The sequence below is a fragment of the Argiope bruennichi genome, chromosome 5, assembly GCF_947563725.1.
Source record: "Argiope bruennichi chromosome 5, qqArgBrue1.1, whole genome shotgun sequence".
Lineage (NCBI taxonomy): Eukaryota > Metazoa > Arthropoda > Arachnida > Araneae > Araneidae > Argiope > Argiope bruennichi.
The window spans coordinates 104,920,111-104,942,610 of NC_079155.1; the positions used below are offsets into that span (position 1 = coordinate 104,920,111).

At 32.8% G+C, this 22,500-nt stretch overlaps 1 protein-coding gene across 2 annotated transcripts in view; it reads left to right on the plus strand.

Moving 5' to 3' along the window:
* The window catches only part of LOC129968627 (myb-like protein AA), a 336,959-nt gene that overhangs the window by 170,623 nt on the left and 143,836 nt on the right, over window positions 1-22,500 (plus strand). For both annotated transcript variants that reach the window (XM_056082719.1, XM_056082720.1), the window contains exon 2: window positions 16,719-17,030. In XM_056082719.1, the coding sequence (XP_055938694.1) occupies window positions 16,732-17,030 (299 nt within the window). In that variant the 5' untranslated portion in view covers window positions 16,719-16,731. The remainder of the gene's footprint in view (window positions 1-16,718; window positions 17,031-22,500) is intronic.

Below are 22,500 nucleotides of genomic sequence, written 5' to 3' on the forward strand. Positions count from 1 at the left end.
ATAGCTTCTTCGATGCTATTGAAACAGAGTTATACTCTGATTCTTTTTTTATTCATTGATTATATGAATTAAGTGCCCCCACTTTCTTCCATAATTCCCAAGTCAACAAACAATGCACTGTCTATTTATTATCTTATGTGTAAAATTATTGATTGATGGACACAGTTTTTCTATTAATTTCCTGCTTTAAATCGTGGCATATATAGGTATATGCATGTTCTCATTGAAAGCATATACATAAACACTATATGAAACAATTGTTATTTATGTCTACGGATTGTGATATTAGTGACTTTTACATTAAAAAAATTGGGTTATTTATTAAATGTTGCGCGATGTATGTAAACGTATGTAAATAAGAGGCAGAATTGTGACCTTGAATCAAGTTTCATTTATACAAATTGTTTTTCATACAATTCATTTATATAGAGAAGGAAAAACAAATTCATGAAAATAGTCATTTTTCTCTTTTCTTCACTTTACGGTGCAAATATGCTATGTACTCTCTCTACTTCATAATATATTGAGTTTAATGCATGAAATACTATGTGGATATTTTGAATATTTTAAGTAAAGTTTATCTCGTAAAAATGTTTTGAAAAAATTTTCTAATTATTTTTTGCTAAAACGTATCCTTATATAAAATACACAATATTTGCATTTAAAATTATTAAGAAAACTAAGAAATTAATCATCCAGTAATATTTCCGATTTCTGTGATTTTTTATTTTATTTTATTTAAAAGTTCACAACTTCCAGCTATGCCATGATTCTGCCGACGAATTTTTATTTCATAGGAAAGCTCATCACATACGTCATTAATGGAAGATTGAATCCTCTACTTCCTATTTTTGAGGTATATCGCAAAATAAATCTTTTTAACTTATCCTAGATATTACTGAGTTCCCTAGTTAGTTAGAATGCTCGATATTTATTCTGCAAATATAATTTAAAATACTATTCCGTCTTATGATATAGTAGGGGGTAATTCATCAAAATGGGTTGACATTACTAAATGAATGCTATTAATATTGTGGACGTATAACTAGTCCCTGAAGGCGGTTAATGTATATAAAATTTCAAATACTTTCGCATAAATTACTTCCATTCAAATAGCAATTTCCTTTCGTATATACACGGAACATTTGATTCGATATTTTTTTAAAACAAGATTGAAATATAATAGGAAATTCCTGATATTTGAGATTGTGAAAATCTCTTTTGCAAACAATCCTTAATAAACCGCTTCAAATCGCAGCGCATCGCATATGAAAATAAACTTCATTCCCAATCTCCAAATGTTAACAAATGGCGAAATATATTAATTCATTTCCTTTCCAGTGCATTTTCGCTTTTAAACGGATCCCGCCTCTTTTCCCAATGAATTGAATACACTTTTAAAACCCAACTGACTGAAAGATTCATCAGTGTTGTAGCAGCAAACTTCATTACTTTTCAAGACGACAGTCCTTCCCGCGTCTTTTAAGTTCAGCGTTGATGAACGTTAAATTTGGAAATCCTGTAAGAATACTACATACATGTGGTGCAGAGCCTGAAATAATGTTCATTAATATTTATTTAGATTCGAGTCATTGGTTTGGCGAGATTATGGAGTCCGCTGTAATGGATCAGATAGCCTTGCTGAATTATTAATCGCTTTGGAGTTAGAAATGAGGGTGATTCTCTCTCTCTCTCTGTGAGAGAGTAATAAGTATGGTATGGAGAAATGTAATGCATTTTTCAACGTTCTGGATCTGATGAATTAGTACGATTTCTGAAGCATGTCCTTTTGCGATTGAAGCGTCCTGGTTTGGAAAATGTAAAGACCTATTTGATAGGCGACAATTTTTAGCCATTATTGTAATGTGGAAAACCTTTTTGGCTTCGATTTGAGAAATAGAATTTTCGGTGTTTCGAATTTTTCAATGTTTGTTGCGTTTACTTGCATGAGCGAGGCATTTTTTTTTTTTTTTTTTTTTTTAATCGTAGAGAAATTTTAGTAAACTTTTTTTGTACGCTGAGTCTAGAAATTCTTTTAATTTGACTTTGAAAATTATTTATAGCAAAATGGGAAAAAGAAATATTTTACTTCTTTTATATATTTGTATATTTTCGAAAAATTGATTTGGGGGGTATTTTTAATATTAATACGACTGATTGTGATTTAAATTTTTTTTAATTTGGTCTACGTAAGAAAATTTTTTCAAATTACTTTATAGATAAAATGTATTCTTTAAAAAAAATAGAAAAAAAAAAAAAAAAAAAAAAACGTAGTGGAGTTTCAGAGAGAGGGAGAAATTTCAATGTCGTTTTAATAAACTTATTTGGTACACCGAATTCAGAAATTATTTTAACCTGATTTTGAAAAGTACCTATAGCAAAATGGGAAAACGAAATACTTTACTTATTTTTGTCAATGACATTAAAATAATCAGGACCCTTTTAGCACCAACCACTGAATAATTTCGTTATTAAACATTCCATAAAAAATTCATTACCCTTAGTTTAGTTATGTACTGACGTCCCCTTTTAAAACAACACTAGGCTTATTTTGAGACGGACCACGTAATTTTGAAAATGCGATCAGATGACGAGGACACTTGAGCTGACCCTCCCTTCTCCAAAATTTTACACCTCACCAGACGGAGGATTTTTGGTCTCGGCGGATTTAATGTATGCCAGACCCGCTTACACGACGTTTTTTCAGTAGAATCCATCTCGAATCTGAAACCCTCGTGTCCCGAAGATGAGAACTTACCATCAGACTATCACAACCTTCCTCATTACCCTTGGATACGTCATCAGTGGTTGTTTATCCCCATCATATCTAATTTTTTATCTGTACTTTACTGTACACCATCTAAGAAAAAATTTCTCAACAAATATTCCTTCAACGACAATCACTATATCGATTTCTCTGAATTTCATTTCATATGAAATCTTATGGTTTTTAAATACGTCATCAATGGTCACCATCACCCACTTTTTAAATTATCCCAAAATGCTAATTTAGTGAAGCCTCCAGCCTCGACAAACAACGAGCGATTTCGCAAATTAATTTCGCCATTTTTCAAATGCAGGCAACTTATTAGAATGTATGTTTACTGTACAAGCCGAATTTTTTAAAAAAAAATGTAAAATTGAAATCTGCTATCACAAATTTCAAGTTATCATGTGAGAACATTATTTTTTTACATGATCCATATCTTTCATTTCCTGCCTACTTATTTTGAGGTTTCAAAAACCTCAAACCAAAACAACATGTTTTCAGATGATTATAACTTTCTTTTGTTATGATATGTATCATCAAAATTGGTTTACATGACTAAATTATTGTATTAATACTGTACGCGAACAGCTAGTCATCGAAAGCGGCTATTTAGCATTTTACTTATGAATTGAGCCAAGAAACATTAATGAAACCTCGTATCCAGTTTCTGATGTTGGCCTGTTTACTTACTTATCTCTAAATAACGTTATGGAATAATTTATTATTTCAAGTTTAAAATTTGTATATAACTTGGGTTTACAGCTTTAAATCAACAAATCGTAAAGAAACTAGTTTTAAGAATCGATTGGAATTGAATTCCCATAACTCTTTTATGCTAGGGGAAAAAAAAGAGAAAAAAAACTGTTTTCTGCTCTGCCTCCTTTAAGATCTCCTCCTCCTCTACAGCATTTGAGAGACGAAAAATTCATATCTTCTCCATTTTCTAGCGAATAAAAGAGTTCCGGCAGCAGCATTTCACCTCTCCAGAAACCCACATATTGGAAAACCAGAAGTTCACGGCGTGTCAAGGCGCTGACATGAAGGTCTCCGCTGCCAGTGGCCCGACGATATTGTCGGGTGACAGCCCGAACGTATCCTTCTGGAAATCTTTTCCGCACGATAAACCGCCAGATTTCCTAGGCGTCGCTGCAAATAATCTTTCTCGATTGGATAAGATAATGTTCTTTCTTCTTTTGACATCCAATGTGGATGTTACATTAAAAAGGAAAGGGTGGCACAAAAACAGGATCACTGGCTGTTTTTGTCAGTTTTGCTGTAAACTAGATTTAGGTGTTTTATTGAATTTCTTTGTTGCCGCGGTGGAAATTGATGTGCCTTTTTGTTTCTTCGCTTTGTTTGGTATGCCCACAAGGTGTTAAAAATGAAATTATGTTTTAGAAAAAAAGAAAAAAAAATGTATCGTCTGTTTAGTAGCAGGACTTTCTTCGACTTTATAAAAATGCTCAAAAAGTCTTGTTGTTTTTAATTTAGTGAAAATCTATTCCATCGTGCAATATATATATTCGCAATGTATAATCTGTTTTGGATTCATTGAATTTGGCTAGAATTTTTTATTTTATTTTTTCTTTATGTGGATTTGTACTCTTTTGATATCTAATTTTTTGCATTATGTTCTTAATAGTTTAATTTGAATGCTAGAAATTATTTGTATTTCTAGATTTATTGTAAAATATTGCGATTGATTTTACCTTTAGTAGACACGTTATATGATAATACAAGCATGCACGTTGTGGAACCCAGTGGAAGTGGTCTTCCCTTAACTTTCTCGCATATCTTATAAAATTGTTATTTCAAGAACACATTGCATGGCATTGGCGTGCAATAGTTTAGAAATATTAACCTTTAGCGTGATTTTAGCATTTTTAATGAATCTATTGTGCCATCTTTGGCGAGTTATTTGGTGATTTAGCTCTGCCATGCGGTTAATAACATCCGGAAATCAAATCTGTATTTTAAATGAGTTTTTTTACTTCAATCGATTGAAACAGAAATTTGTTATAAAGCTACACTTCACAAAATCCCATACGAAATTTAATACATTAAATTTATTATATTTCTGAGTTATCGTGATTATGTTTCTGAAAGTACAGACTGAAGACAGTCAACTTCTAACTGGAATTGACTTAAAATTTGATTGATGATTTAATTGTAGATGTTAAATGCGTGTGCCGAATTTTATTCATCTAATTATCTTTTTTTTTTTTTTTTTGTAGTTATCACTTTAACACTTTCTAGGGCCGTGGGAAGTATGCTTCACACCAAATTTATCAATCTTTGTATAAAATTATGTAGGTTTGTATAAGTTCTGATAAATTTTTTTAGTAAGTCAGAAACTTAGATGCTTCAGTTCTTTATCTCACACAAAATGATGTGTCTTGGTTTGTCACTTAATTATTAATTAACCAAATTAATTAATCAAATTAAATTTATCTAATAAGCTAAATGAATCCCTTTTCTTATTCTAATTTCAAGCCTAAAAATATTTTAACATATGACTAGAAAAATATGGCCCTTTAAAGGGTTAATGACTAAAGCACTGCCGCAACTTTAAAGTTAATTTGACACTGCCGCACCAAACATAACAAACCTAATAATAGTTATCTGTAAAATAAAATAAAACTTAAAACTGGACTGAAAATTTATGTTAACAGCTTCCAGTTACTCATGAGATTTGCAACTTATCATTGCTTTTTTAAATAATTGTTCTATTCTAAAACAGGACCCTAAACATCATTTGCTTGATTTTAATACCTCATCTTGATGACGTAAAATCATATATTTGAAGTATATACGAATGTAGGTATAATTATAACAAATGCGATTAAGAAAAATTCTTTGTATCTAAAATGTTATAATTTTCTTTCATACTACTAAATTTTCTTGGTTTCATATCCGTATTTCTTAGAAACTTTTGGCAATCTTCTATAAAGGGTGTGTTTATTTAAAATTTGTACAACAAACGACCCAATCACGATTGTAGTGGTCAGATAACTGAACAAAAGCCTCCCCAAACGGTTTCTGCTGCAACTTACCGCGTTCCAAAACCCCTTTTTACCATGGTATCTGCCCGGGCAATCTGCATAGCTGCAGTTAATCGTCCAATTATTCCGTTTCCCCCCCTCCCCCACCAGTGGTTATCTGTGGTCTCACTTTCCGTGATTGACAACAACCCTTTATCTCCGAGCTGGCCAGGGAAGTGTAATCCATCCAAGGAGGGGAGGAAATGGTTCGAAATTCGCGTCTGATGACCCCTCTCCCCTGACTGCGATGGCTATCCGTTGCGGAGTTGCTCCACGACTTCCGCGATGGTCCGAGTAAATGACCATCATATCCGAATGGACCATCTGCCTCTATCTACTCGCCCATGCAAAGGGAAGAGGCACTGAGCGATGGATTGTCGGCCAAGGGAGGGTGAGGCATTGTTCTGCAGAGTTTGTGCTCCGAGTTTGCAAGATTTGGCTGACCATCGCACTTCTGGGACTTTTGTGCAGTGTATGCGATTTATCTGAAGTAGTCTGCTGCAGATGCTAATCTGCTTCCTTTGGTTTTGTGTTTTTGGCATGGTAAAATTGTTTTAAATAATTTCCAGAAACACAATTCTTCTAATAGAATGGGTCATTAAGATACATATTTGTGTCTTAATGTATTGTATGTCTTAATATATCAATACTCAGAGCTTCGTAACATTAATTGAACTGTTTGGTTTATAGTATGGAGGAACATAAATATTGTTATATTACTTGTAAAATTAAAGTGTAGTGTGCTAAAAAAATGAGTTAATATTCATGAGGATATGTATTATAAAAGTATCTATGATAATTAAAACATCATTAATCAAAATATCATAACTTTTAAATCCTGATTATAGCTAAGTATTAAGCAGAAATGAGTGAAAGCAAAATTATTTTGTGAAATATTTCATTAAAATATTTCATTTTATTCTATTAAATGAACTGTGCTGCAGTGGCCTAGTGGTAAAGTTTGGACTTCGGGTTCTGTGATCGAAAGTGGATTCCAAAGTAGAACTCCTATACGTATACTGTTCGTCCGTGACGTTTCGATATTCTGAGACGACCACTTTTCGGTGGTTCTATCTCACTAAGGGATGACACGGAAGCATGCGTGACATTTCCGGAATTTACTTTATTGTTAATTGTAAATATTTCCTCCTTTCCTCTCACCCCTATTTTGGCGAATTAAACCCATCCTAACGCATGAGCAAAAGCGAGGAGGGTTTTAGAATCCGTTGGCAAACAATTTGTATGCCGCATGCTGAACCAGTCGTTATCAAATGTCGTTGTGCTGCTGTTATAATGCGAAGGTTCAGAGGGGGTGCCAGCTCAGGTGCTGTCTCATCATCTGACTCAAAATTACTTGGTTCTTTCCAAAATTAATCTCCGTGATTATTCAAAATACGAGGTTAATACCACTGAGCTGAACTGAACCATTAAATGGACGCATTTGTACAAATGGGGAGCAATTGTAATGCAGATTTCGAGTTTGAATGTTTTTGCTAAACAATACGGGTAAAAAACATTAATGATTTTCTTTATTTTTACGTCATTTATTGAATAAGAGATCTGATGTACAACATTTTGCTATTGTTTTCTTTTCACTAACTAAAATAATATCCATCCATATAAAGTTTAAAATAGTGAATTTCAAATCCATAATATGATTGTAGGTTTGTCTTTATATTCTGTAGGGCTTTTAGCCCTACTTTAGATGGATGGTTAACCCTTTGCTCTCGGAAAAATAATTCGATGCAAAATTATTGAGCTAGAACAAGAACTTGCTTATTGCCATGAAAAAAATATTTATTATAATTTTAAGTTGACTTTTACCGAAAAATTAGTCTACATCATCTTATCACTCTTTAGGTAGTTTTTAAAAATTAAAAAGAAACAAATAAATAAATGAAACGTCAAAATGATGCACCGTCTTGAATGGTGAGTGAGAGGCACTTTCCGGGTGCAAAGGGTTAAATTAGTGAATAAAATATGTATGCACGGATTTATTTGTTTCTTTTTTCAGTTGGAAGAACCGTTAGTAGAATACATTTTAACTGTAACTTGCTGTGCACGCATGCTATACGAACAATATCCATATTTCCAAACATTCTTCTTAAATGAAATCGGAATTTTTGTTGCAAAGCTTTCAAGAATAATAATTTTTAAAATAAAGTAATTTAGAGTAGATTTTACCCAAAACTAAAATTAATTTTATCATACTTCCTAATTACATGTGCCAAAAAGGATAACACGCAAAGAAAAACAATTTACGCTTCATTCAATAGCTCTTTTACCTAAAATATAAAAATAAACCATCTCTTTTCTAAGAAATCTTGGTTCCGCAACAGATCTTTTCTTCCAAGATTAAGACTCTGCAAGTGGCAGCGTTCTTTCCTGCAGAATCGCTCTTATGAGAAGAAGGCAGCGCTAGCGAAGAAACAGTGAATAATTAAAATGCCCGGTCCTTGTAAAAGCGGCAGCCAAAATCAAATATTAATTCTTGCAGTGAAGAAATGGAAAAATTCCTGACCGAGGTTAATTTAATATTAATCGGAAAAATCTCTCTACGAGGAACGAAATGACGCGATCACTTGAAATCGAATGCGTTTTTCATATCCAGACGATTTTTTTTCTTCTTCCTTGTGTATGGCGGCTGATGTAGTTAGCAAAAAATATTTGCGAGGAAGTGAAGGGAAAAAAACAGCTGCTTTTATTTTGAGATAAAACATATTTGTTTAAGTAAAGACCCATTTGCGTAATGAAGTAAAGAACTGTTATTGCAGTCTCACGTGGATAGAAATGGATTTTATTCACGTGATGCTGGAGACATTAACTTGCATTTCATTTACGGGCCGTGTGCTGCTAATTGCAATTACGATTGGAATTGCTTTCTGTTGTGTGATGAGATCAGTGATAATGCAGCTATTGCAAACATATCATAGTGATACTGCAGCTATTCTGTTTATGCAGTGATGCTCAAAATGTTATAATTTATTTCTGTTAAATGTTACTGTAATAACTAATTATTTCTTTGCTGTTTAAAAAAGATTTCCTTTATTTTAGCTGTATTTATTGAAATGTCTAAGAAATGTGTACTAGAAAATTTTCGCATGAATTCTAAATTTACTATCATGTAAATATGTGGCATTCGATGATTATTTTTCAATTTATTCTTAAACTTTATTCTAGCAAACTTAAAATGTTTTTTAGTTAAATTTCCGAGATAATCATATAGCCACTCTTTACTCTAAGTTTAAGAAAAGTACTTAATCTCTGATATTGAAGCATATATTTTAATCAAGATAACTTAATGTTATATACTTTATTATTTTTTGCTTATATAAGTATTTTATGAAAATGTAATGCTCTATTTTAACCCTTTAAAGGTCCATTTTTTTCTAGTCATATTATGTTAAAATATTTTGAGGCTTGAAATTAGAATAAGAAAAGGGATTAGAGCTTATTAGATAAATTTAATTTGATTAATTAATTTAGTTAATAATTAAGTAACAAATCAAGACACATCATTCTGTCTGAGATAAAGAACTGAAGCGTCTAAGTTTCTGTCTTTCTAAAAAAAAAAAAAAAAAAAATTGTCAGAACTTATGCCAACCTACATAATTTCATACAAAGATTGATAAATTTGGTGGGAAGCATACTTCCCACGGCCCTAGAAAGGGTTAAGATTATTAGAGATTTGATAGGCAGTTGTTATGTTTATACAAAAATTTTGTTAAATGAAGTTCCTTTTGAATCTTTTGGTTTGTAATTATTTTTAAAATTTCAAAACTTTTCCCCATTTTTATCTATAAAAGATATTTTTTGTCAAAACGTATAAAAGATCTATCAGGAATACCTATAACAAATTCTTAGCTCATAAATGCGCTGGTGTAATTATATTTCTTTGTTAAGAACAAAAAGGAAAAGCATATCAAAAACAAAGTTTTGAACTTCTTTATTTCTTCTTTATCTTTCAGATCTAATTAATCGCAAACTCAACTCTTTATTATATTTTGCATCTAAAAGGTACGAAGAAACTTGCGCTCAGAGGTTGAAAGCAAGTATTAGTATTAAACTACAACTCAACTCAATTCAAGTGTATCGGTCCAGAAAAAGATTTTTTTCTTCAAATGTTTGAAAACTGATTGCCAACAATAATTTTATAAATGTTGGTAGACGAAAATGCCCTTTTTAGCATCTTGGTAATATCTATCTTTTCTGTCATTAGGTTTTTTTCTTTATTCCCATATTTTATAAAAATGATGATAGCCATTTCTTGTTTTCAATTGGGCCAGTGTTATTTTTTTTTTCTGATCAAGAATTTAATTCTTAGATTGATATGTAAAAGCTTTAAAGATAGTTTTCGTCAATTGCTTTCTAAATGTAGTCGCGGTTGCAAGAGGAATTGTTTAATTTAAAATTAAGAACTCTAAAATTTTTGACATTAGATACTTAAGCATTTATAAGGAAATTTTAATAATTTCCTTGTTAATAATAATAATAATTCCTTGTTAATAATAATAATAATAATTCCTTGTTAATAATAATAATAATAATTCCTTGTTAATAATAATAATAATAATAATTCCTTGTTAATAATAATAATAATAATAATTCCTTGTTAATAATAATAATAATAATAATTCCTTGTTAATAATAATAATAATAATAATTCCTTGTTAATAATAATAATAATAATAATTCCTTGTTAATAATAATAATAATTCCTTGAAATTTGTTAAATAATTCGTTATTTATATGCCGTTCCACAATGGCCTATTGATAATATATGTTTCACGATCGAAAATTTCGTAGATGCGAGATTCGATCCTAAAAGAATACTTGGTGATCGCGAACTTGCTGCCCCTTAAATAAATCGAGTGAACAATCAGCTGTGTTACTTGTTATGATAGAGAAGTTTGTAAAAGGAACACCGATTCATCGGTCATTTCACTGCGTTTGAAAATTGTAATTGTTTTGTTTCTCCTATTCGCCGTTTAGTGTTCTTTCGAGTATTAATGATTTAATGTCTCTTTTAAATCTAGTTCTGCTATGCTATGACGAAATTTTTCGGATTCAAAAGTGAAATCGCAAGTAGAGAAAAAGTGGAAAGCTCTTCTTATCTATAAACAAGTTACTAAATTTCACTTAGTCTTTTAAATAAAATCTGTTTAGTTTTCTTTGTATTACACGGTAATCTGATTCAAGATTACCGTGGTCAAGATTCAAATTGTCTGATAGAAAGTCCCAAGCTCTCTAATTAATACTTATATTTTATTCGAATTATTTGAAAATGAAATACAAATTTTTCTTTTACTTGAGTTTTATAAATTGTATTTAAAAATACAAATTTTTATTACTAGAGTCTCCCTAAATTATTTTTAGTCTGTTTGAATAGAAAGTTTCAAATTTGGTGTTAGCTCTCTAATTAATGCTTAAATTTTATTCGAATTCTTTAAAAAATACAAAATTTTGTTATTTCCCGAGTTTTATAAATTGTATTTAAAAATGCGATTTTGTAATTACTCGAGTCACCCTAAATTATCTTCGATTACGTCATTGACTAATTTAGTATGAACACTATTTATTGATTCATAAATGTTGAAAAGTCGTTTACATGAATATTAAACTCTCACACCCTCTGCAATATTGTCTTTTTTTCGCTACAAAGAATCCATTATCCGGGTCGCTTGATAATTTGTTTCAATCGAGGTTTGATTCATCTCCTTCCATCAAAAAAAGAGACTGAAAATGTCACTGAACTCTTTAAACGTTTTTTCTCCTTCCCTAAACATGTTTACGTTAGATGAGTTTCTTTTGTGCGGATCGTTCCTTTGCATATGGATGAGATATTAGCAAGAAAAGGGCAGGAAGGAGTCTTTTTGTGGAAAAGCACGACTCACAATGTGGCCTGAACTTGACTTTCTTCCCCTGAACCGGTTTCTCGGTCGATTGATAAGAAAGCGAGTGTTACAATGTTGCCGAAAAATACCTCAAATCAAGAATCTACCTGGCCTCCTCGTTGCATTCCAGCCTTTAAATAAATAGGTAGAGACCTGGTTTATCGTTGTCGAGATCTTTTAACCATTTAAAAACGTATCGAAAGGTAAATGATCCCCGGTGGAAGAAGGTAGCTGACACGACAGAAATGGTCTGATAAATGATATTCTGCCTTTTTTAATTTTACCGTCTACAAAGCATACATAAAAGGTAGCAGTTGAGTCCTAAGAATTATTCTTGGAAATTGCATTTGTATGCTTTTTTGTATGTGATCCCCGTAGTTCAAAAATGTAATTAAAAAAGACATATCGAATTTCACATGTGGGGCTTGCATCAAAATTAGATCTGTATGAAATTTTGGGCCAAATTTATCAAAGACTACTAAAGTATGTGTCATAAATTTGATGAATACAGATTCAAAAGAGTATAAATGTATGAATATTATAAATCGTATGTAGCTTTGCAATTGTAATAGCGAATAGGATGCGGCATTATTAACTTTTTGAAGCATTTAAGATATGTTCTAAGGACTAGTCACCTGAAGTAATATGCAGACCCCTATATTTTTTTGTAAAATTGACTTATTTAAGCAATGTATTCAAAGGACTAGTCACCTAAAGTGATATGTACATCCCTATATTATTTTGTAAAAATGACTTATTTATGTTTGCTTAAAGCCTTGAAATCCGTTAATGACTTTTTGGATCTCTCATGTTACTTTCCCCTTTCCCCCCATATTATCAGTCTTAATCCCATTCTATGTCAGATATTGTGACTCTGGTTTATTCATGCCTTAGTGGTATACTTTATAACAGCTGTCTGATTTTTTTCTCACCAAATAATTCTGATTATTAGTCTTGAATAAAATTCTTTATGCGCGTGTTTTTTAATTAGTCTTAGCGTGTGCAATACCGTATAAATACCTCACCCGAAAGTTGCACATATTAAAATATATATAAAAAAAGACTGGTTCATAATATCCCAAAACAATCTAATTACCGAAATAAAAGTTTACACTTTAATCCCTGCCTTTCGCACTACTGTATGTAATTACTTTTCTTAATTACTTCCTTGCCTCCAATGGAAAATTTCCATTGAAAACTCCCCACATTTTACACTCCCCTCACAATCTGCCGCACTAGCCTCTCAACAATCATCCATAAATTCCTCATTCCCTCAACGAAAGCCAGCAACGCGTATAATTAAGACGGAAAATTTCCTTTTGGCGGTAATTATGGAAATGAAACAAACAAAGCGTAAATCGATGACCACTACCCAATTTTAATCCGCAGCAGCATTCAGATATTAGGGAAGTCGGCCTTAATCCAATGGTCCACTGGCCGCTGCTCCGGAAGACACGCTTGTTTAATTAGTATACACCGATCACACGGGGGTGGGGTGGAAGAGAAGGGGGTCGACAGTGGATGTCTGATGATGGACGGTATGGTCATCAATGGATAAATAGCTAATTAGTGGAATTAGCGAAGCAAGCCCTAGTCATTAGTCGTCGATGATGGAGGGGTGGTCACCGACCACAGACGATGTTAAAAGATGTATGGGTGAAGTTTTCGGTGGTCCCTGTGATGATTATTCTGTTTTCTTTTAATTATGCTATCGTTTCGATAAGGCCTTCGACCTTTGAATTTAGTTTGAAAAGGTAATTTCAAAGGAAAAAGAAATAAAAAAATAGTACACCTAGGTTGTTTATAGTGTAGTTTCCGGAAAGAAAAATTCGTTGTTGCCTTAGTAATTTGTGAACTGTGAACCAAAGAATGTTTGAAAGGAGGGGATTACTGAATATTTTTTTTTCCACTCATGAATTTTATTTCACACAAAAAATATTTGTGTTTTTAAATTACCTACAGAATTAAATCATTCATAAAAAGCCTATTGACCAAAAATTTCAGATTAAAAACAGCTTTTTGATAAATTCAAATAAAATCTTTGGAATCAAGAGGACGACATTTGTTATTCTTTACAAATGTTGACGAATTTCATAGTAGATTAGTCTGAGTTAGATTTGAACCTTCACTCTTTTCCGGAAAGGGGTGGCTTAGTGGTAAGGTCTTATCTTTGAGACCCGAGGGTTTCAGGTTCTAGACCTGATTCCACCGAAGAACCGTTGTGTAAGCGGCTATGGTGCACGACGTTAAATCCGTCAGGACTAAATGTCCCCCCTCTGGTTTGATGTGGAAGTTTGGAGAGGCGCAGTTCCAGCTCGGGTGTCTACCTCGTCATCTGACCCCAGTTCAAAATTACGAGATCCATCCCAAAACAGCCATAGTGTTGATTTTAAAACTGGACGTTACTGTAACTAAGAAACTAACTTCCGATAGGTGGGAATTGTGACGCGCAGTCTTTGTCTAAACTGAATTTCGATACAAAAAACCTGACTTAAACTTAAATGGAAGTTTTATACATTGATATAGCTTCAATAAGAAATGAGATAAGTTTCTATATTTTACGAATTTTGCTTAAACACGCCCAAGAATGGGCAAGTTGTCATATCGAAAATGCTAATGCTATTTGTTCTAAGGAAAATTCATTGTGAGTAGTTTTACTATGTTAATGTAAATATATTTATTTATTTATATTAATATAAATATTTTCACCTACCGAAATTTACAACATTGTTAACATTCAAAGTTATCGAAGCTCTAATCTGCAGCCGCATAAATGAAGAATGGAGATTAACCCTTATCGCCATGAATAATATTCACGATGCGAAGCATATTGATGGCATGCCAACATTTGGTCAAGCGCACTGTGGCTATCTATGCCATTAATCATGCGTAGTTTCGTCATCCTGTGGCTTTGTGCCCCCGATAAAAGCATTTCATATCTGGCAGTGTGGTGACAATGTGAGGTTCCGAAACGCTGTAATTGAGCGATTTAGCATCCAGCAATCCTAACTTGATGGCTGTGATATCCATTTTGTCAGCCGGAATTATGTGTTATATACAGATGGTGAGCTAAAAAAAAATACCCCCTTTTTTTGTCAGATACTTAATAATTTCATTCTTATAATATTCTGTTTAATAACTGGTATTTTTTGTTTTGTATACACGGACAGAGATTTAATAAGGATATTAATAATAAAAAAAGTCCCCCCCCCCTGGGGGCTCGTAATTGTCACTGCAAGTTAACTACTTTCATTTTACTAATTAGCACACTTCCACGCTGGGGGTCACTTCGTAATTGAGGATAAGCTTCCGGCATGGTGGTTGGTTCTCGCCACCCTGTGGGTACACAAAAAGGTGAGTGTCCCGCTCCTTCCATCAATGAGGGACGTACTTCCTTAGGGAAGGGTTATACCGTGGCCGGTGATGGTTCTTGGGACTTAACCACATTCCCGTCAGTGTTGCTGTTGGGCAGTCCGGTCATTCAAGTTCCACCGAAGAACCGTCGTGTAAGGGGGTCTGTTGCACTTTAAATCCGTCATGACCAAACGTCCTCCCGTTGGTGTGGTGTGGTGTGGAGAGGAGGGTGCCAGCTCAAGTGTCGTCCTCGTCATCTGACCGCGGTTCAAAATTACGAGGTCCGTCCCAAAATAGCCCTAGTGTTGCTTCAAACAGGACGTTAATATAACCAAACCAAACCAAACCGGTCATTCAAGTTTTCTCGCGTGCTTTTCGTTGTGTCGGAGTAGTCAGTTTGTGATTAGGGCCAAATAGAAAAATGTTACTTATAGTATTTGTTATTTATGAATGAGATTCTCTTACAAGTATTATCTATAGAACATTGACAAGATCATTTTTTCGAAGATAGAAGTCCCATATAGTTTTTGTAAATTTATTTTCCCATACTAATAACAGCTAATTAGCGTTTTGATTGCTCTAGAATTCTTTAAACCGAAAGCACCTTTTGAAGACAATCTTAGCTGAAGTTTTTGATTAGTTACGTCATCCATGCCAAACCACTAAATATGGTTTTAAAAAAAACGAATAAGATAATTTGAAGAACTTTGAAATACAGGATAAAGAAACTATATTTTTTTAAAATTTAAACTCGGTACGTTGTAAATATCTTAGTGCATTTTTTTTTTTTATTTATTAAATCAGGCGAAGAATCCAAAACTGTGTTCTTGGAATAGTCCAGCATATCTACTTCACTACTTATTGAGTATCGCATAAGCCTGCACATAGCAGAAATTAATGATTTCCGAGTCTCTCTTCAGTTTTGAAATTTACCGTTTTAATTCAATTCCTTTATCCCAACTGAAATTGTATTGGTTTTTATGTAAATTTCTATTTATAAAATGAAATTTAAGGAAAATGAAACCGATGTAGTATGTAAATTAGTACCGTAGTATGTAGACCGATGTAGTATGTAAATTATTTTAGGTTGATCGATGCGTATACGGATCAACCTAGCGGAAGTTAAATTTTGATTTGGTTCTAAGTATGTGTAAGTCTAATATGATAGTGCTATTGACTTAAGTTTTTTTGGTTTGAAAAATTCGAAAACTATATAAATGTGTAGAAATCTGCCTCAAAGAATTTTTAACATAAAAGCTATGTAAATAATTTATTCAACTAAGTACCACATTTGGCTCTAGTTTTGTGTGATATAGCTAAATACTTTTTTTTTTTATTATGAAAGCTAATTGATTACTAACGGGTCCAATCCCGCTGTGCAAGTTCTGTACTAATTGGACCGATTTCTTTTTCAGACGAGGAATTCAGAATGTAAAGTTAGGGTATTCTGAGTGAAACTTGGTTTAAAACCTGCATCCCTAATTTGAAACAGAAACCGGGCTAAAAAAAGGCCTATGAAACTTTCACGGCCGGCGTAGTGAAAGGGTTAAAATATGCTTATAACTTTTATTATATATTTTACACGTTTATTGATATACTTGTATAAAAAATGTCAATATATGTAAATTTAGTGCCTAATATCTGTGTTTGTTCTTGCAGAGGTCGCCCAGCGATGCTAGCCGGAGCCGATGGGGAGGAGGAGCTGAGCCCGTATTGGGACCCTGCCGACTCCGGAGCGGAGTGCGACTGCCCCCCTCCACCACCCCCTCGCTTCCTCATTCCCCCACCGCCCGCGCCCCCCGCCTCTCCCCTGTGCAGGGGCGGTGAGGCGGCGGCCGACCTCCACTTCTGCCAAATGGAGCCCGTGGGGGCGGAATTCACACAAACCGCCTTCCCTTCTCTGCCCATCATCGCCGTCTGTTCGTCCGTCGTCCTCGTTGCAGTGCTTGTCGCCTCCTTCCTCCTCTGGAAGTAAGCACCCCATTTTTATTATTTCTACTTTCTCTCGATTTTATTTCGCCACACGACACTCACAGTTGGATTGACACCTCTGTCCGTCCGGCAGGATATCACTCTTTACCTCCCTGTGGCGATCTCACCATCTGTCCGTGACTGCTTGTGGAACTTCTTTTCAAAATCAGGCCTCGGGTGTTATATAAATTAAAGTGCTTTTTATAAAAGAGTTATTATTTGAACTGTTTCTTTGTCTGTTTCGTTCTGTGTTATGAAGAGTTCAAGCATGCTTGGATGGAGTTGGGGGGGGATATTGCTAAGACTGCATGTAACCGTTTTTAAAAAAGATGATTGAAGCTACTTAAGACTGGAGCTAAAATTTGTTAACACGAAACGCTTTTCATGAAAGTCAGGTTGACATGGATTCAGTATCTGGTTCCTTCAAATGAAAAGGAAAGCACTTGTTAATTTAAGCGTTAAACACGCATTCATATTTTCATATCTTTTGTATGAAAAATCATTTAACATAAATGTAAGTTTTGTCCTATGAAAAATTTAATTTTAAATGGTCTTTTTTTTTTTTTTTTTTTTTTGTCATAAATAGAATTTTTCGTCAGAATAAAATGATCACCAACCCTACCACCACTTCAACGTAAAACTCCCTGTTTAGATCAAAACATTCCCCATCTTGCAGATTCTCTATAGTACAGATAGTTTTCTTCATGCATGTTATTCTGTTAAAATCCATTTGTCTGTCACATAAAATTCCTTTTAAACCTTACCAAATATAACAAACCAACCTTGAAGGAAAAGATATCTAGCCTTTTGCAAATAGTTTGACTTTTTTTTTTTAAACTTTTGTCGTTGTTTTCTCATGAAAAACTTGGATAGTTAATGAGCATAACAACCAGTCACAATAATCCTTGTTTATACGGCTTAGTCCTATGGTAACTGGTTGACCGGCTGTAATTAATATATATAAGCATAATTTTTTGAAGGCAGTTCCGTGGCCGAAGACAGGGAAGACAATTTGAATTTTTAACTTCGTTTTATTTATTCCCGGGAGGCATGATTTATGTACAAGTATAAGCGACGTGCACACCGACACAGAGCGAAATGAGGAATAGCTAATATAAAATTTATCCCCGTGGTTATATACCATGAGATTCTGATAGGGATTTCCTACACTTGTTGAATTAGGTAAGGGAATTATAGAGATCTTTTAAAAGAATTTGCTTAGGTCAGCAATATTTTATCCCTTCACTCGGAGCGTGTGAACAGCCGACCTAAGCATTTTTAAAAAGCTTCTGTTGAATTAAATAGAAAAAGTGGAATGGGATCAGGAAATAAGAGAATATTTTAGAATGATGGGCTAAATTAAATTGAAAGGCAGGAAAGTTTAAATTAGATTTAAAAATATCATTATATCAGTGAATTATGAGAAAAAAAAACAGCATTTCGAAACAGAAGGATATGTAAGTTTAGAAAAATATATCATTACCTTTATAGAATACTGAATTTCTTTTAAAATTATTAAATATGGTATCGGCCTAATATTGGTATCTTTGTATTAAAATTATTCCTTCTGAAAATAGTTTGTATTGTCCTATCTCACGTCATAAATAATGCTTTTAAATCTTCTCAAAAATTCTCATTTTCATTTCAGAATCCCCATCTCCAATTTATCTTATTTTTCATCTTTAAATTCTTATTCACATTCTAAAATTCCAGATTAAAAGTGAGATCATATTTCTTACCAGATGGATTGCAATAATATTAGAATGTGCATTCCTTAACTGCAAATTCCACAAAAGGGAAGGAACGTTATGATTCAGCAATAAAGATTCCTTTTTCTAAAGCAGTTATATTTCATCTTCAATAAGCTTCGAGTCTGAAATAAAGAGAACGTTATTGAGTAGAGCTTTTGTTCATAGTCAAATCAAGCACTTACTTGGATATATGCTAGCAGAGGAGAAAGAATACGAATCGGGTTGATGAAGGGCCATCGCACTGATCAAACAGGGATAGGCCCTTACATTATATGATCTACAGCAAATGGTGAAACGTTATCTGGATAGATCTAACCATTGCATATTTTTAAACCCATCGGACCCTTTCCCCAATTGATCTTGTGCCCATTCTCAGTGAACCATTTCAGTCTTCTCGTTTGCGAAGATGCGTCATTTCCATAAGCATGCCATTTCGTCCTCGTGTTCTTTTCATTCCCTCCCCTCTCCGGAACCTGGAGCTATCAACGTAATGGGAGATGTTCTGCAAGTTTTTTTAGTGCTCTTTCATTTAACTCTGAGAGGCCCCCCATCTACTGTTTCTTGTATTTCAATTTTCCTTGTGAGGTGCGCTGATTTCTTATGCATGGTGCGTTTTCAGAGATGCCTGTCTCCTCGGAGAAGAGGAGCTCGATGGATTTAATTTATTAAAGCTTGGGAGCGATCTCATTGAATGTGTATTCTGAGCGAATGTATGTACGGTGTACGTTCTGGAAATATGTAAACTAGATTATATAAAGTGAATCATGCAAGAGTTTGTTTTTAATGCGAACGTTCGATTTAAAAGAACAGATAAAGCTTTGTCAAATATCATTAAAATAAAAGGACGAAGCCATTTCTTAGTGCCGTCAAATCTCATTAAATTGCTAAAGTATACAAATGCGATGGAAATTGCGAATTTTGTATGAATCTATAATTTTGAAAAATAGAACTAGGTAATAAAGTATTGTTCATATTTTAAGCAGTTCCGTTCATTAATGAATTTGTAGTAGAAATCATTTGAAATATCGGGATATTTCATATAGTTTCTTAAACTTAGAATTCGCACCCTGATGATGTTGTAACGAATTGGGATGAGCGAGGATAGAACCTGGGACCTTGTGGTTCGCAGCCCAGTAACATGACCACAATACAAAAGCAATTGATCGGGTAGCGTAGCTGTTAACTGGTTTATAAGCTTTCACGACAGTGTTAACAAAATTTATTTTTTTAGAGCTGTCTTGCATTTTTTTTTTTTTTTTTTGAGCGAAAACTCATTGAAAAAGAAATGTATGCTCTAAAAATGCTCGACTCTTATAATATAAACAGTAATTCTGAATTAATTTATTAATTTAATCTTTATTTTCTTATTTATTTCAAAATATCACCATCTCTAGTTTAAAGGTATATTCCTTTACATCTCAGTTACTATCTGACAACATAAATTCTTGATATTAGAAACAGTCACAATGAGGGCTTGAAAATCACTTTCCAGCCCTTAACTTCTAAGATATTGCAATTACAGAAAAACTTTAAATACAAAAGCTGTTTGTCTTAAAAAGCACTAATTTGGTTGATTGGATTTATTTTTCTATCTTCAAAATTTAGAAAGTTATAACGAAATGAAAATTTCAATCCTCTTTGAGCTAGATGGCCCATTTACAAACTCGGCCTGAGATTTTTACATTTCTAACGACATATTCCAAGCCAGTTGAAATCCAAACAAAAGTATTTTAATTGTCCTGCCCACAAGATATATAATATAACTTATGAACGAAGAGTGGTTTTGGCTTCTAGGGACGATGTAATAGGTTGCCTTCCTATAGGAATCTGCCTATAAAAATGAGAATTCTTATCTGACTGGGAATATAGGAAAATACAACACAAATTTGAGAATCAAAACTCTTACTTACATTTGAAGTAAAATATTAATTGTAGTTAAATTTGCCATTTTTTCTTTTTTTTTAATAGCCGGTATTCCCTAGCAAATTTCTTTCGAAAACTCTTCCACTAACAATTATTCTGTATTATTATTATTATTATTATTATTATTATTGAAATTATTATGTACATTTTATACAGTACTCATAAATTGTGAAATGTTATTTATATTTCACTAAATAATTCTTCTATGACGAAAAGAATAAAATAATTTCGAATCTTACCATAAAATATTCCTTCATAATTAACAAAATTTGTACAAAATATAAAATTAGAGATGAAAAAAAGAAATCTTGTAAATCTTTATTTTTACATTAATATCTGCATGTTAAATCTATCTAAAATTAATGAAGATTATGTAATTTCGAAGAACTTAAAAAATAAAAAAATAAAGGAAAGAAACTCTCTTGAAATAAATGTCAAGTTTATAGACACATGGAGAAACGTTTAAAACGCGCTGGCTTTCTCTTTAAACATTAAAGAATATCTCTATCTTGAGAGAATATTCCCAAGACAGATCTCTACATGCCTATCCTCATCAATTCTTGGCATTTTGAAGTTTCCGTATTGGGAATAGTATGGGCATGGAACGCGAGGCTTAGCAATTATTTATGTCTTACTCATGCTAAGTCTTCTCTGCTGTAGTGTCCATGTTGGCTTTTCCTCGTGCTGCCAACATTCAGTTCCTAATCTCATTATTTATTTGTGTTGCCACGGCCTTGTGAGTTGTTAATTATGCCATCAATCAGTTAATTATTCTCGGACGCGCAGTTCATTCGCCCTGAAGGGGGGGGGGGAGATTCCACTCGACTGACTGCTGAAGAAGCCATAATTCGCCCAGAAGACGAGTTTTCTCTGACTTCTTTAATTATTGTTTTCCCATCATTATTTTGCGGTGGATTTTTGAGTGCTGTATGCGCGGAAGCTGTGCGATTATGTGCCGACTTTTTTGTTGTTGATTCGCTTTTTTGGATGGGAAGCGTTGATTTGTTTTTGATATTTTGAATTATTAAAAGTATCTGAAGAATTTCCTCGATTTAATTAATTGAAATATTGATTTATTTTCTTATTTAATCTTTTTTTATCATGAAGTAGAAGGAATGGATTTAATTATTTGTCCAGATTTCTTGGCATTAGTTATTCGATAAAATGCAGATAAAATGATTGGACTAGTTTTTTTTTTTTTTTTTTTTAGATATTTCTTGCGGCGTAATTCTGATTAATATTTTTTTAGTGATTTATTTTTTTAAAATTAAAGATTATTTTTTTAAAAATGAAATTTTATTTTTATTTCTGTAATTATTCTATACCTTAGGGGATTTGTTATTCTTATAAATATTTTTTTTCATAAAGAAAGATTTTATTATTATTAAAATGTTTATTAAATTTAAATTATTTAAAGCTTGCATTATAATGCTAAGGAAAACCTGAAATTGCTGAACTTATATTCATTTGAGCTGTGTCGAAAGGAAAAAAAAAATAATAATAACATTCATAAATTACAATTTCCTTTTTTTTTTTTTTTTTTTTTTTTTACAATGGAAAAATGTTGTATTGAAATATTTATAATTTTTTCAAAAACAAGAAATACTGGAAATTAACTTTGAATATGGCTATTCTTTTATTGGCCAGCGGAAATGTAGACATATGATTTTCTTAATATGGACAAGAATATAGAAATGTTGTGTTAAAGTATGGCAATAGGAAATCAGTTGGAATGTTAATTTCTCGATTTTGTGAGAAAAGAAATAAAGTATATTTTGGAGAAAACGAATGTTATT